The sequence below is a fragment of the Rattus norvegicus genome, chromosome 8 (assembly GCF_021556685.1).
Source record: "Rattus norvegicus strain SHRSP/BbbUtx chromosome 8, alternate assembly SHRSP_T2T, whole genome shotgun sequence".
Taxonomy (NCBI): Eukaryota; Metazoa; Chordata; class Mammalia; order Rodentia; family Muridae; genus Rattus; species Rattus norvegicus.
Genome location: NC_141541.1, coordinates 46,974,581 through 46,992,066, shown reverse-complemented (window position 1 = coordinate 46,992,066; position 17,486 = coordinate 46,974,581). Strand labels below are relative to the sequence as shown.

The following is a 17,486-nucleotide window of genomic DNA, read 5'->3' as shown; positions in this document are numbered from 1 at the left end:
CTTCAGTATCACTGTCTCCCATGCTTCTACTAATATGGCCTTTTAAGGCTCACTAAAGTATTCCATTACTTTGCTAGTCCAAAGTCCCCAAATATACATTTCTCCACACAAATACATGGTCAACACCATCACCCCATTATCCTAGTCCCTGTACCAACACCTGTCTTAGTCTGTGTTTTATTTATGTCAGGGGACAATTTGACCTAGTTAACTCTATAAAGACAACATTTCATTGTAACCTATATAAAGTTTCAGAGATTTTTGTCTGTTATCATAGTGATGGAAAACACGGTCACATCCAATCAGGTTTGGTAGTGGAATAGGAGCTAAGAGTTCTACATTTTGATCCTCAGTCCACAGAAGGAGACTGTATATTAACTTTAGATTAACTTAAACATATATGTGACCACAAAGCCCACCTTCACATTGATACAATTCCTTCAATAAAATCACACGACCTAATAGTGCCAAATACACCCCCCCCAAACAATCAAGACACTAATTGCTACAAGGAAACTTTGGGAGGTAATAAGTACTTTGGTTATATTGTTAATAGTGCTGGCAAAATAAACATTTTCAAATCCCAAATCAATTCATTCATATGTGTTAAATATATTTAGATCTTTGAATCTTAATTACTGGTTAGAAAAAATAACTGTCTGTCATCTAAAATGTTTGTTATTTTTCTTATGATTCATTCATATTTAAGAGGCATCTGGCAAAGGGAGCCGAAGACAAATGATGCATAGGAAATTTGAAGAATTCTTCACCAAGGACAAAGAGAAACAACTGTGCAAAATTAAGTGTACCAAGCTCTCTGGAAAAAAGGTTACACCTGAAATTGTGTTCTTGTTTATAATTTCATAATATTTTGATTTTTTATCTTCCCTAATCCCTATGTGCATTTCAGAAGTGTCAAATACAAGGCATGCAGTACTAGTCTCAGTTTACAATTTAGTGTAGAACAGATAATGATATATTGCATAACAATTATAATAACAGTATGTGTGGATATATATAAACAAAAGAAATGTGTACTTGGAGACAGGCAATTATTTTATTAACTCTGCATTTCAATGATAAAAATCCTTAACACGGGGTTGGGGATTTAGCTCAGAGGTAGAGCGCTTGCCTAGCAAGCGCAAGGTCCAGGGTTCGGTCCCCAGCATGACAAAAAAGAAAGAAGAAAAAAAATCCTTAACACTACAATCATCAAATCAGATTTATTGGATGAAGATTTTAGATTATGATTCTAAAAGAATTATTTTGTATTAAAACTGAGAAAAAATCCATATATCCTCTGGTATAATCATGGCATAAAATATATGACATAGAATAAGAGACAGCAAAACATGTTTGTTAGCTTGAAATGCCAATCATTTTATACCATAGAAGTAGATTGAACTTTATTTGAGATACCAAAAGACAGTGAAAAGAAAACAAACCAAAAACAAAAGCAAAAACTGATTCTCATGGGGGAGAGAACTGAACTCCCAGAAGTGTGGAAAATCCTGAGAGCTCAGGGGAGACCACCACTTCTTCCCACTTCTGCTCACATTCCTTGCCCAGGAGGATCCTCCATAGTGGCCTCTGGATACAGGAATGTAGGAGCAGTCAGCGGCAGGAACCTGCTGGTTTCTCCCTGAACCCAGAACTGAACTGAAACAGTCTCACAGCTCCCTGAACGCAAATCCCTTGAGGGAGAGAGCTCGATCCTCAGAGGTGTGGACAATCCTGAGAACTCAGAGGAAACAACTACTTTCTGCCCACACTCCTGACCCAAGAGGACACCACCTAGTTCCATCTGTGCATTCTGGGCACAGGGATCTAGAACAGTTAGGAGCAGAACTCTTAGGATTGCTGCTTGCGCCTAGAGCTAAAAGCCAGTAACTAGGAGCCCCTAACACCTGAGAGCAGAGGTAAGACCAACTCTTCAGGTCAAGCAACCTACCTAGAGGCTTCAGGTCACATGAACCCAGGAGCATCTCTCTGTTCCTAGATTCAGCTGAAAGAAAACAGGTCTCCAGGAATGCTGACACACAGGAAGGTCATGCCACTGTCAGAGACAACAAGATAAGCTAACACCAGAGACAACATGATGGCGAGAGGCAAGCACAGGAACCTGAACAACAGAAACCAAGACTACTTGACATTATCAGATCCCAGTTTCCTTGCCAAAGCAAATACTGGATACCCAAACACACTGGAGAAGCAAGATTTGTATTTAAAATCACATCTCATGCTGATGACAGAGGACTTTAAGAAGGACATAAATACCTCCCTTAAAGAAATACAGGATGGCACAGGTAAACAAGGTAGAAGCCCTTAAAGAGGAAACACAAAAATTCCTTAAAGAATTACAGGAAAACACAACCAAACAGGTGAAGGAATTAATCAAAACCATCCAGAATTCAAAATCAGAAATCACATTGGGAGACAACCCTGGAGGTAGAAAACCCAGGAAAGAAATCAAGAGTTATAGACCCAAGCATCACTAACAGAATACAAGATATAGAAGAGAGAATATCAGGAACCGAAGCTACTATAGAAAATATTGATACAACCTTCAAAAATAATTAAAATGCAAAATTCTCCTAGCCCAAAGCTTTCAGGAAGTCCAGGACACAAGGAGACAATCAAACCTAAGGATAATAGACATAGAAGAAAATGAAGACTCCCAACTTAAGGGGCCAGTCAATATTTTCAAAAATTGTTTAAAAAAATACTTCCCTAACCTAAAGAAAGCGATGCCCATGAATATCCAAGAAGCCTACATAGCTCTGAATAGATTGGACCAGAAAAGAAATTCCTCTGGTCACATAATAGTGATCAGTCAATTTCATTTAACTAAGGATATGTTTTCTCTGTTTTATAGCTAACATTTGATACATCTCCCATTTTGTATCTTCATGATTCTAACATCTGTACATAACTCTAGATTCAAAGGATTCAACACACTATTCTGGTCTTCTTGTGCCAATATTAGGTCACATTTATACTAGTAAGATAAACAAGTATATAAAACAGACAAACAAAGCTCTTAGCAAAGAGTACACAAATACCTCCAAAGCTCTATCAAAGAGGAAGTCTTACCATTTGTAGGACATATGATTGTTCAGCCATTGTGCAAATACATGTGGAGTTTTTTCAAAAATCAAGAAATATACTTTTTATATGACCCAGCAGCACCAATGTTGAAAAATTTCTTAGGGTTTTACTGCAGTGAACAGACAACCTGATCAAGCAAACTCTCATAATGAGGTACATTTAATTTGGGGAGGCTTACCAGTTCAGAAATTTAGTCCATTATTATCAAGGTGGGAACATGGCAGCATCCTGGCAGGCATGGTGCAAGAGAATCTTGAGAGTTCTGTATCATCATCTGGAGGCTACAAGCAGAATATTGGCTTCAAGGCACATTGTATGAGGGTTTTTAAGTCCATAACTACAGTACCATGCCTACCTTCTAACCAGGCCCACACCTTCTAATAGTGTCACTCCCTGCACTGAGCATATACACACCATCACAAATAGATGTCAAAATGACGGTGGTATTTTATTAAATTGTAAAAATAACATAATAGGATTTTCATGAAAATGAATGGATCTGGAAAGAATCATACTAAGTGAGGTAAGCCAGACTCAGTACATTTCCTGTTTGTTGTCCATCTCATTGTTGCTCTCTCTGACTTAGGCAGACAAATCAGAGTTAAATGGAGGTCTATATTTTGTAACTGTGTAGATTAGCACAGTCACCTGATCTCCCTTTAGCTGTGAGAAAAAGCATGTAGATCAACAAGAGGTCTCCAGAAGTAAATATTCCACCATTCACCAATCGTAATTTCATTTGTAAAACTCATTGAAATTTAGACAGGGCTACAAAAGAGAGTTGTATGACTACAAACAAACTTTGGGGTCCTGAGGGAGGAAGGTGAACACTCTTGTGAAAATAAGTTAACATCATTTAAAAATAAAATGATTTCAAAATAAATGATTTCATTGAAGTATAGAAATCCAAGATTATACATGGTAAAAAAAAACATACAATGGAATAACTAGTTTGTTGCTTTAAATGCCCCACAGTCCTAAAATAAATATAGTGTATTTGGCCGGGATGTTTCTGGGGTGCTAAAACCTGTTCATCATAACATGGCTTGTTAAGGAATAACAATTCCTAGAAGCGAGTATTTCCTATTGTTCATTAATTGTTTTTTTAGTACAGAAGCTGTGACTGTGTGCAAATATTTGCCAGTAATCTACACATTTTGCATGACATAAATATCCCACCAGTTTTTCTTTAATTGTTATCATAGCTATGTTCACACACAAATGTTTAAATATAACCTATTGAGGTTTTATTTTTTATTGTTTCTGTGTATATAGCTTCAGGGCATAGCATTGTTTGATGGACTACTATCTAGGAGGTTCATGCCTTAGAGAGACTAATTCTCCCCCTGCCAACAGTCACAAATTTTCTATAGTCATTTGTCTTTACAGTTTCAGGGCAGACCACTTTTTACTGAACAACCTGCTAAAAAGTTCAAGCCTAAGAATTACTAATTAACCCTCTCCTATTGTCATTAGTTTCTATAATTATTTTTCGTGGAGAGAACCTATACAAGTTCTCCCATTTTGCATTAACGTTTGTATTGATACTGCCATTGGTCTGATTTTTTGTATACTACTGCTTCTAGGAAAGATTGTTTCACACCAGACTTTCTGGTATTCTGATTCTTAAAGTAATTCTGCAATGTCTGTTGCTTTGTTTCCTGAGCCATTGATGAAGTATTAGTGATCTACATGTGTATAAAATATAAAATCAGACTCCAACACTTCTGAATTACAGGATATGCAGAACACTTGAGTATAGCTGCTAAACATACAATAAAATATCACTTTCTAACAGTAAATTGTTTCAACCATAATTTATATAATCTTTTGAGAATTTTTATGAAATTTTCAGTTTTTCATATCTCATATACACCTACTTTTCTCATTCAATATGCACAGAAGTATAATTATACCCTTAATGATAAGTCTATGCCTGTAAGTTTCCTTTAATATTTTATAAAAATTAGAATAAAATATGTTGAATTTCCTTATAACATTATCCTGTTATATAGTACTGAATGTCATAAATTTATATGAGCTCCATTAATTTGAGTATTTGCTACATTTATTGCTTGTAGAATAAGGGAAAATTTATGAAAATGAATAAATTAGTCAGGAAAGAAGACATTTAGTTTAGTCTTATTATTATTTTGATACTTAGATTGTTCTGATTTTTAAGTATTCAGTCAAGAAATCACTCATATGCCTCTATAGTATCAGTGGTGTTCCCATCCCCTTCATCTATACCATTCTACTTTTCTTCTGGAACTCTTAAGTGGGCACCAAAGCAAGACAGATTTTATTCTTGGAGAAACTTTTGATAATATTGATGCAATATGCCAAGCAATGAATAGACTTATTTAAACAATGTTGAACTATAATTCACTAGAAAAGGCATTTTCCCTCTCACACGTGTGGAGCCAAGTGTGGGTTCTGTCTCTTGTGTTCTTGAGACTCTTAAGAAATACATAAAATCTCAAAAATACTATATCTGTTGGATCAGAGAAAGCAGTTTATCAGAGATCTTTGGTGACCAACATACTCAGAATTGATTATTACAATGAAAAAGTTCAGAAATGGCAGGAATCCATTCTAGAATAACTTGGCAATTGGGGAGTTAGCACTAATAATTGCTTATGCTCTCATGAGCATGTTTCTTGAATAATTAAAGTCCTTGGGGATTTTTTATTTCCTGGTATAGGGTACCTGAAGATAAAAAAAAAAAAAACAAACCTCACCACAGAGCTTCACAACTTCTCAGATGACTATGGTGTGAAACTGAATGTGCGGAAGCACAAACTAAGTTATTCCTAGAAGAAGAATTCTGATGCGACCAGGCTCAAAGGTACTGTTGCCATGGAGGGTTTAGCCTTGTCTTCTCAGTATTAATAAAATTCTGGGTGATTTCTTCTCTCAATTTCAAGATTAGTGCCCTATGGAAACAGCAAATAAAAATTTATATTGAGCATTTCAGGAAAATCATGTGAATGTCTCTCATGCCTACATTTGTTATTTAGTACCATAAGATCTGGAGAAATTACTGTCAAAAATCAATCAGAAATAGCTGAATATTCCCATTCTCTAATCTTAATTATTCCATTATTTTTAAGAGTACCATAAAAACCTGTTATGTGTCATATGTGTGTTACCAAGGAGACAGGCAAATAAGTTCTACTGGTCATCTGGCTAGCAGTATTGTTTATAGTCCAAGTTAGTGTGTGATTCAGAAATTACAATATGCTGAAGACAGTGTAAGAAGAGCGAGTCCATTAAAAGACTATAGTTTGAGATGGTATGTAAAAGAAAATATGTATTTAAATTATAAGAGGGAAATGTTTATTGTTACTATTTCTAGTAGAATGAAACGCATTTTAAATGAAGAAAATAAAAAGAGTTTCAAAAAGTTTAGGAACTATAAGTAGCCAAATATTTCCGTCACAGAAGTAGGACGGGAATGTATGCAGGAAGAATTTAGCAGGATCAAGGTGGATGGACAGTTGTCATTCTACATAAGAAATGAAGGACTCTTTTCTCTAGATCTCTGAAAGTGAATTGTCATCAGACCTAGAACTTTAAAGTCAGAGTAAGTAATATGTTCCCTTTTAAAATAACATACTATTTCCTTGTGATTATTAAAGGGCATATCTTCTATGGTTTTAAACATCAGAAGCTGTCATAAAACATGTAAGCAACCATCTATCAACTTCGTTGTTTCATCTTGCTGTTGTCTACTGCATAGGAAGAATATCCCCACCTAAAGTCCTAGCCTGAAATGTAGCATAATAGCCTTATAACAGTGCTAGGTAACTGAAGGAACACAAAAGTAATGGAAGCCTTAGCAAGGGGGACAGAAATGATAAATGGTGATCACTAAGAGGCCTATTGGTTCAACCAAAAGTTGTCATTTTGACATCTTGTTTATATTCCAGTTCAACAGCTCTGAAGCAGAGAGGACACAGAGATCTTTAAGAGATCATCGTATATTAATATAAGGATAACATGTAATAATATATTATTACATTTTACTATATTTTAAGATTTGTATTTTCATCTAAAGTTCTGAATTTCCCTTAATTTTCTCTCAGTCAATGAACTTTTTTGTTTCTTTTGATTAAAATATATCTTTTGTTTTATATATGAATTGGACTTTATATATGTTGTGCATGAATAGAAATTAAAAAATCAATTTAGGGTTTTATAAATTTGTCCTTCCTAATTTGTTTCCACTGTCTCTGTACATAGCAAATAATTATAATTTTTAATGTATTATTTTAATTTTAATATTTAATGGGTTCTAATTACTTTTATCTTCTAAAGATGAAGTTGTAATAAATTTGAAGGCATGCTGGCCACAGAAGCACTCCATACTATCAGAAATAGATTATGTCCTGGTCAATTTTAAGTCATAAAGAAAAAAAATACCCTCATAGTGTTAGACTGTATAAAATACTGTGAATATGTAATTCCTACTACTATGGTTGTAATTCAAGCAAATAATCTCCATTACAAAAATACACCTTCTCTTTGATTTTATAGAATTTATAGTCTACAAAATTGGCTTTGGTTAGGGACATGATTTGAAACACCTGTCCTTAATTCATAGTCCACTAAAGTAGACTTGGTTAGAGTCATAATTTGAAAAAAATATTCTTAAGTATATTTGTTTTTCATTTTAGTTTATATCATAATCATTGGGGACCTTTGTGTGATTTGACAGCAAAAGGAATTTTCATATAATCATATTGAATCTATAGATGTTGGAATAATTGGAGAGCAAAACATTTTTATGAATGATAAGCATGTAAAAATAATTAACATCATATCTTTGAATTGTAAATAGTACATGACACTAAAATTTATATTGAAAAGTTAATCAAATGTTTTATTAATATGCAGAACTATTATGAATGTTGGTACAGTTCTGTATTTAGCAAAATCCCATCAAAATGTAATAGCTACAAGTTTTATAGTCACTGCTTCCCAATTTTATTGTGTCTCTAAATCTTGTCACATATTTAGGGCCTAGTTCCAATTAATATACAATGTATGGCAGAATTAGGTTACAAATTACTTAAAGCAGAGTTGATGTCATTTAATTTTATACTGCTTGCAGTGACCTAACATAATTGTCATATTTGAAATTCAGCAATATTTGGAGAGAGGATGAGGGAGTAGGGGAAGGGAGGGAGAAAAAGAGAAATACAAAGAGGGAAATCTAGGGAAAGAACAGAGAAAGAGAAGAGAAAGAGAAGAGGAACTGTCTATAAAGCACGGTATTAGAACGGTCCATCTAATGGCTCCCAAAGGGACAACTACTATGATATTTTATTATTCTTTTTAGATACTTCAGATGTCTAACATGAAGAGTCTTATATTCATGAAATTTGGCATAGGGTTAAGATTTCTATAGCTTAGTGAGTAAAGGTGTGACTCAAGTTTGAAAAATCAAAGTAAGAAAAATATAAACATACTTCTTAGTGCAGGCAATATTGTGCTCTGCATACTAGATATTTCAATAGCATACCAAAGTCATTGTTTATATCATATATCTAAGTAATATAACTAAAGAAGTTACAATTATAAATAGACAGTGTATATATTGGGAAAATATGATCTTCAACATGCTTTAATAATATCTTTGTTCTTCTTAAAATGGTTTCTAATTTATCAATTAATTAACATCCATGTACAGTTCCCCCCTCCTTTCTTCTCACCCCTTCTCTTCTTGTTCCCCTCTCCCAGAACCAATTCTCCTCTCTTTCACTTCAGAAAATGGAAGCCTCTCATGGAAATCAACCAGCCTTGGCATATCAAGTTACAGTAGTAGTAGGTACTCTATTTAAAATATTCTAGGCAGCCCTGTATGGGGAAAGAGTTCCAAGAGCATGTAACAGAGCCAGAGAATGCCTCTGTCCTTGCTCTTAGAAGTACTACATAAAAACCAAGCTCCATCCCAGATATAGAGGACCTAGTTCAGTTCCAAGAATGCTCCCCAATGGTGGTTTAAACTCTGTGGGCCCTTATGGAGCCAAGTTAATGGATTCTGTAGGGGTTTTGTTTTTTGTTTTGTTTTGGTTTTTGTTTAGTTTTGGTCATTTTGGTTTTTGATCTCTCTCTCTCTCTCTCTCTCTCTCTCTCTCTCTCTCTCTCTCTCTCTCTCTGTATCTGTGTGTGTGTATCTGTGTGTGTGTGTCTGTGTGTCTGTGTGTTTTGTGTGTGTGTATGTGTGTGTGTGTCTGTGTGTCAGTGCGTTAGTGTGGTTTCCTTGACCCATCTACCTCCTTTCTTCCACCAGAGTCCTCAAACACCACCTGATGTTTGGCTGTGGATCTCTGCATTTGTTTGCATCAGTTCCTGGATGAAGGGACCTCCTGATAGAGGTTATACTAGGCTTCTTCTTATGGCTTGGGTCTCAGACTAGAGCAGTCATTGGTTGTCCACTGCCTCAATTTCTGCTCCATTTTTTACCCCAGCAAATCTTGTAAGTAGGAAAAATTGTAGAACACAGGGACTGTGGCTGAGTTGATGTACCAGCTGCTCCATTGGAAGTCTTAACTGGATACAGGATTTGAGTGGCTTCAATATTTGATTTAAACATTAGTTAATTTTTCCTTTTACAAATGTGAATGGCCTTGTATTTGGGGAATAAATGGTAAGAGTTGAGATGTTATCTTGGTGGATTTTTTCCTGTGATGAGTATGAAGTTTCTTTCCACAACTCTTTTGATTAATTTTGTTTAAAAGGGTATTTTTTTTTGATATTAGAATTATTACACCAAATTATTCTTTGGGTCTATTTACTTAGAAAATCTCTTTTGTTTGTTTATCTTGGATAATAAGGTGTATTACTTTCATGCAGCAGAATGGTGTGTTCTCTTTTCACATCCACTCTTTTGGCATATGTCCTAAATTAAATGGGAAATTGAGTCCATTGATGAACAATGATTGTTATTTCCCATTATTTTGTTTTTGGTTGTGGTTGTGGTTGTGTGTGTGTGTGTGTGTTCCCTCTAGATATTTTTGGTGTTAAATTAATTATTTCTTGTGTTTTCTTATATATATATATATATATATATATATATATATATATATATATCCTTCAGTTGGAGGGTTTTTTTCAGAATCCTCTATAGGATTTGTGCATAGATGTTATTTAAATTTGGTTTTGTCGGGGTTGGGGATTTGGCTCAGTGGTAGAGCGCTTGCCTAGCAAGGCCCTGGGTTCGGTCCCCAGCTCCAAAAAAAAAAAAAAAAAAAAAAGAAAAAAAATTTGGTTTCGTCATAGAATATCTTTTCTCCATTTAAGGTAAATCAAAGTTTTTTTGGGTATAGTAGTCTGGGTTTACACCTATTGTCTCTTTTTTTTTTTTTTTGGTCTTTTTTTCGGAGCTGGGGACCGAACCCAGGGCCTTGTGCTTCCTAGGCAAGCGCTCTACCACTGAGCTAAATCCCCAGCCCCTACACCTATTGTCTCTTAGAGCCTGCAAAACATCTGCCAGGGCCTTCTGGCTTTAGAGTCTTTATTGAGATGTCAAGCATAATTCTAGTAGGTCTTCCTTTATATGTTTTTTTAGCGTTTTCACGTTGTGTCTTTTAATATTCTTTCTTTGTTCTATTCATTCAGCGATCTAATTTTTATATAATAGGTAGATTTCTTTTCTGATCCAATCTATTTGGTGTTCTATAAGTTTCTAGTACATTTACAGGTCTCTCCTTTAAGTTAGGGAAATTTTCTTTTAGGATTTTGTTGAAAATGTTTCCTGGGCCTTTGCACTGGGAATATTCTAATTGTGGTATTCTGATATTTGGTCTTTTCCCTGTGTCCCAAATTTCCTGAGTGGTTTGCATCAGGATTTTCTTAGATTTACAATTTTCTTTGACCAATTTATCAATTTCTTTTATTGGATCTTCTATGCCTGAGATTCTATCTTCTATTTCTTCTGTTTTGTTGGTGATGCTTTGATTTGTAACTCCTGTTCACTGACCTAGGTTTTTTATCTGCAGAATTCCTTCAGTCTGCCATTTTAAAATTGTTCCTATTTCCATTTTCAGGTATCAAATGGTGTTATTCATTTTCTTTACCCTTTGATAGCATTCTCCTGTAGTCTTTTCAGAGATTTATTCATTTTCTCTTTAAATAACTCTATTATCTTCATAAGATTGCATTCAAGGTAATTTTCTTGTGCTTCAGCTGTGTTGGAATATCCAGGGATTGATATAGTAGTGATCTATGGTTGTGTCATATTTCCCTGTATATTGTTGATTGTCTTCTTATGCTTACCTCTAGCCATATGGGTATTGGGGTTATTATAGATCTATATGCTGATTTCTTAGTTTTTCTTTATTCAATGAGTGCTTTTCCTTTTGGCTCATATTTCTTCTCATTCTTCTTGCTCTGGGGATTGTACCTTAGTGGCTGAGATTCCAGTAACCAGATAGTCTTCACCTCCAATAAAGCATTTCTATGGTGTTTTGTAGCCTCTGTGATACCTATGGTTTGGGGTGTGAATTTTGCCATGTGTGTCTACAGAATTGCTGTTTTTCTATGCAAGTTCTGGGCCAAGAAATGGAACCCAAAGAACAGAATGTAGTTTATGGCTGTTAGGTGTGCTTTAAGGGGAGTTGACTGGTATAGGGCATAGCATGGAGTCTTATCTGATATCTCTGGTGCCGATTTGGCCTTTGGGAAAGCAGAAACAGTTGTGGGTACTTAAATAATATTTTATATAGTTTAGAAAGCAATAGGTCCTTTGTCTAATAATAATGTCAGGAAAGAGTTCAACTTTTGGAAAGATGGGCATCCCATAATGCACATGCTACCACTGTACCAGTGAGACAAGATGTTAATATAATTCACAGGGTTTACAGCTGTTTAAGGTCACTGATCATGTTTGTCCTCCAGTAATGTTCATAATAGATCCTCTGAGTGCTAGCCATTAGTGATGAAGCTTCCACTCAAGGAAGATATATTGTTATTCCATTCTCTGTGGCTCAAGTACAAGGTGCCTCCAACAGCAAGTCTTACCATTGAATTATGGAGTGTTAACTAACAGGATTGAGAAGAACCTGTGATTTTTACAAAGGTTGATGAGACTTTACTGGCACCAACTCCAAATAGAGAACCTATTCACTCAAGATGGTTTATGAGTAAAAGGAAAAATGTCCTCCATACCCAATGGGACTGCAGAAAATATGTCACAGTGACTGTGACAAAGTACATAATTCCTGTGCAAGTTTATTTCAGATCAAATCCTTGCATGGAGATGACAGGTAGGCGTGAAAATCCGCCAAAACCAAAGTAATGATTGGCATTTGATTGTTGCTGGAAGACCCATTTTCTTTAAGAATGTTGCTCCTGTAAAGTCAACCATACTCCAGTGGATGGAGACTGTATCTAATCTATTCATGGGCAGCACAACTTGGCCATGATGGGTGAAGAAATGAGGACACAGTTGTAGCTGGAACTGGGAGGGTATCCGGGAGGCAGTGACTCTGATCAAAACACATCGTAGCGAATTCTCAAATAATTAATTAAAACCATAAACTAAAAAATATTACCAAATATATTTACAAAAGTACTACGGAATTGCAACACTTTAGAATTTCTGAGTAGACTCAATAAATAGGATCAAATCTTGACAGATTTTAAGAAAAGAAAAACCTTAGAAAAATCACAAAATTTTTAAAGTTACCCACTTCTATGAAATGATGAAGAACTTAGTAGATATTATAAAATATTTAATGGGATATTATGTGAAATTTTACATATAAATTATAAATTAATAACAGTGAACAACTTCTGGAACTGGACATGCAGACAATCAGACAAAAATACTCATATTTACTAATATAAAATCTGTAAAGACAAATCACTACTTAAAACAAATCATTTACACACACACACACATACACACACACACACACTGATAATTATCACCCTCATCATCTTATGATCTTTTGTCAAGTATTCCCTATTATATTCCTCTTCCCTACCAATCTCCTTCCAAAAATCATGCCTTTTCCTTTGTCTTCTGACATATTTATTTCAGTTCGATCATATGCGTGACCATATGGTTAGAACTATACTTAAGTATTAATATAACTTGGAAAATCAGCTTATTAATAAGTACCCAACTGAAGAGAATGTTTGCCTCATTCCAATATTTATTAGTATACCATAGCTCAGTGGGGAGAGGAAGTATCAGGTCTCAACTCACCACCAAATCTGTTATGAATTATTTACAGGATCAGTCTTATATGACCCATTGAGGCAGTCACTGAGATTTAGAATCCTGATTGCATCTGCTAGGTCATTCCAAGAAGAACATCTCTCCCAGAACTTAATATCTTATAGTCTTAAACCCTCAATTTTAAGAGTATAATTATAATTTAATTAATTATATATTATAATTGCAATAATTGTATGTTTATTTTTTTATTGGGACAGAACAACAGACACCCAAGAAATCCATAGAATCCTTAGGTCTTACTTCAAATGCTTATATACCACATAATTGAAAAACCCAAATGATGGATTATTTTCTTAATAGATACTAACTAAAATTAAATCAACATCAGACAAGCAATTTAGATATTCCTGAAACCTTTAAGAAAATAGAAGCAGTGACTGAAATCTCCCAATAACAAAAAACATTTTTCCAGGGCCAAATCATTTTAGCATGAAATTCTACCAGACTTACAGACTAATGCCAATAATCCCCAAACTCTTCCATAAATTAGAAACAGAGGCAATATTTCCAAACTCATTCTATGGGGCCACAGTCACCCTGACACATAAACCACACAAAGACTCAATAAAGAAAGAGAATTTTAGGCTAATTTTTCTTATGAATACTGATACAAAAAAATACCCTCAATAAAATACTCACAAATTGAATCCAAGAACACATCAAAACTATTATCGCCTATGATTATGTACTTTTTCTTAATTCATCATATGTTTATGGGCAATATAAGAATTGATCTGAGTCAGTGTTCTAACATTTTAATTTGTAATGTTGATTTTTTTTCTAATTTGAGAGAATGTCAATAGTAAATAAAAACCCATACTGCATATTTTCTGAGTAATAAGATGTCACTAATACTTATTTCATTACACAGTAAGTAAGCAAAGAATGCATCGTAGTAGCCAAGGATACCATTGGTAAGTGACCAGGAGTGAATACGTGACCTTTGTCATTTTAGCTTCACTAACAATTACTGACCTGCTCTACTCTCAAGATCTGCTCCCCAGACTACAAACTGCTTCTAGTAGCACCAGGTAGAGAGTACCAAATGCACTGCTTGTTCCAGATGATAATTAATTTTCTCATTTAAAAATTTCAAGATTTTATATATGTTAAGAATGAGAAAATTTGAAATGTCTGAAATAAGACCTCTGTGGATCTCTTAAACATATTAGATTTTTGATAATATTTCACTACTTTTAGGGAAAGCATGCTTCATAATGAAAGTCGGGCAATTTTCTATACTGATATCACTCTAAGGGTCAACATAGAAATATTGTTTGATCTCACAAAATTTTCCAAACCTTGAACTCAGTGATAATATTTTTTATGAAATGGTTGATGTTTTAAGGACATTTTAAAATTAATAATAATTTTAAAATCAATAATAATAAATAAAGTATATATTTTATTTACATACCAAAGATATTCTACAGTAGAAAACATAGGTGGGGACATAGGGATCATGGAAAAGAAGCCTTACAAATATTTTAATCTTTCAGAATCTAAATGGAGAGCTTGACAGCAGGAAATCATTGCAGAGTAAGTGAATACTTCTTGGCTGGGCTCTCAGCGAAGCCAGAACTCCAGCTGCCACTCTTTCTCCTCTTCATAGGAGTCTATGTGATAACTGTGGTGGGAAATCTGGCCATGATCACATTGATTGCATGCAGTTCCCACCTGCACACACCCATGTATTATTTCCTAAGCAGTCTGTCTTTCATTGACTTCTGTCAGTCCACTGTTGTTACCCCTAAAATGCTGGTGAACTTTGTGACAGAGAAGAACGTCATTTCCTACCCTGGATGCATGACTCAACTCTACTGCTTCCTCATTTTTGGTGTTGCAGAGTGCTACACATTGGCTGCCATGGCATATGACCGCTATGTTGCCATCTGTAACCCCTTGCTTTACAATGTAACCATGTCCTATCAGATTTACACTTCCCTGATTCTGGGTGTGTATATTTTTGGTATGTTATGTGCCTCAGTTCACACAGGCTTCATGATTAGGGTTAAGTTCTGCAAATTAGATGTGATCAACCACTATTTCTGTGACCTTCTTCCCCTCTTGAAGCTTGCATGCTCTAATACCTATATCAATGAAATGTTGATTCTATTTTTTGGTACACTGAACATCTGTGTCCCATTGCTGACCATTATTACTTCCTATATCTTCATCATTGTCAGCATCCTCCATATTCGTTCCACCAAGGGGAGGTCCAAAGCCTTCAGTACTTGCAGTTCCCACATTGTGGCTGTTGCGATTTTCTTTGGATCTTTAGCATTCATGTACCTTCAGCCCTCATCAGTGAGTTCAATGGACCAAGGGAAAGTGTCGTCTGTGTTTTATACAATTGTTGTACCCATGCTGAATCCCTTGATCTACAGCCTGAGGAATAAGGATGTCAGTATTGCCTTGAAGAAACTATTTGAAAGGAAAAGTTTCATAAAAGCCGAAGTAATGTGAGGATTATTTATTAGAGTGAAATTATACACAAATGCTTGTTTCTATGCTAGTATCATCTCATGGGTTTCATACAATCAAAATATAAATAAATAGTAAAGATAACATTAATACATATTCCCATAGTAATTTATGCTTGTCTATATTTTTTGCATATTTCATAAAGATTACATTAAAATAATAAACTTCATTTTTAATTATAATAAAATGGATATTTTTCTATTTAATTCATTTTGAGAATTTTATGCACAATTGCTGTAATTATAACATTTTCCTCTTCTTTCTTTAACACTTACATGTTCCTCTCCTTCCTTTAATTTGTTTCCTAATATTGTAGGTAGATAGATAGGTGATAGTTAGAGACAGAGACAAACAGAGAGACAGAGACATAGAGAGAGAGAGGACTAATAATAGGAAGACTGATGTACTCTAAGTAATTATTAATTGCCTATAGCTCAAAAACTAGGAATGAGGTCACCTCATGCTATATCCACTGGTATCGTTTTTGGTCATATTTCAGAAACTCTATGGATGACTTTTACAGTGCCAATTTTTTTTGTCATGGATTGAAGGCACACTCTCACTATATACTTCCTTTAACTCTGGATCTTAGAATATTGTTTCTTCCACTTCTAAAATGTTCCCCTTGAGTTTTAGGTGGCAGATTTTTAGTGTAGATAAATTAATTGTGGCTCATAGGCCACCATCACTTGTTCTAATTAGGACATTTTTGGAGTTCTGTAATGGCCTTCATCTGCTGCAAAGAGGGTGAAAAGTATCTCTGGGTGACACAGTAAGTACTAAGTATCCAGTTAGAGGTTATACTGGTTAAGAAATTATCACTATTAGATTTTCTTCTAGGTTCCATGACCTCACAAGCAACTAATATTTGACTATCTTTACACAAACTGACATGGATTTTTCTCCTTTAGTATAGGCTGTAAGTACATTTTGATATTTATGGTTTACTATCATGCCTACCACTACTACACTTTTATGGATAGCTTGCCTTGCTTGTTATTATTGTAGTGTCACTGGAGCTGTTACAGTTGAGTAGAAAAATCAATTCTTTTACTTTCTTGGCAACTTGGATAGCACTGTTCCTTGGAGAGTAGCTTTCTAGATCTAGTCCATCTCTCCTCACCCAAGCCCTGTGTTTCAATCTTTGTGTCTTTAGTACCTGAAACATACATTAAAATTCTGGGAAACAACAAACAGCAATATTAGTAGCATATAATATTTGGGATGTACATGAGTATGTACATGTATGCAAGATTTAAGGTAAAAATAACATACTTCCCAAAACTCTTCAAACATCTTCAATAGTCTTTATCTTTTTTCTACTTCTTTTATATTTCATTCCCTTCCCCCCCCAATTAATACACCCTCAATTCACTCTTTTTCTGCCTTTTTAGCATCTGTTACCTGCTATTCCATTCTCTAGAAAAGACGCTCCCATCATTACTTTTGACTTTACTGGTTTTTGTAGTAACTCTGGGCTATATATACTCACAGCCAAATATTTAGATCTAGACATCCCCATTAAGGGGAAGAGCATGGTGGGAACATATGGTGTTTTTCTTTCTGTCTCCAACTTTACTCAATGATTTTAAATTTCAAGATGTTGTTTTTCATTAGAGATAAGTAGAATTCCACTGTTTAT

General features: G+C 34.7%; 1 protein-coding gene across 1 annotated transcript; it reads left to right on the top strand.

Annotated features, from left to right (window-relative positions):
• The first annotated feature begins 14,866 nt into the window (after nucleotides 1-14,866).
• Or8g20b (olfactory receptor family 8 subfamily G member 20B) lies at nucleotides 14,867-15,826 on the top strand. The gene has a single exon (NM_001000517.1). It carries the CDS (start codon nucleotides 14,867-14,869, stop codon nucleotides 15,824-15,826), a length of 960 nt encoding a protein of 319 aa, NP_001000517.1.
• The last annotated feature ends 1,660 nt before the right edge of the window (nucleotides 15,827-17,486 follow it).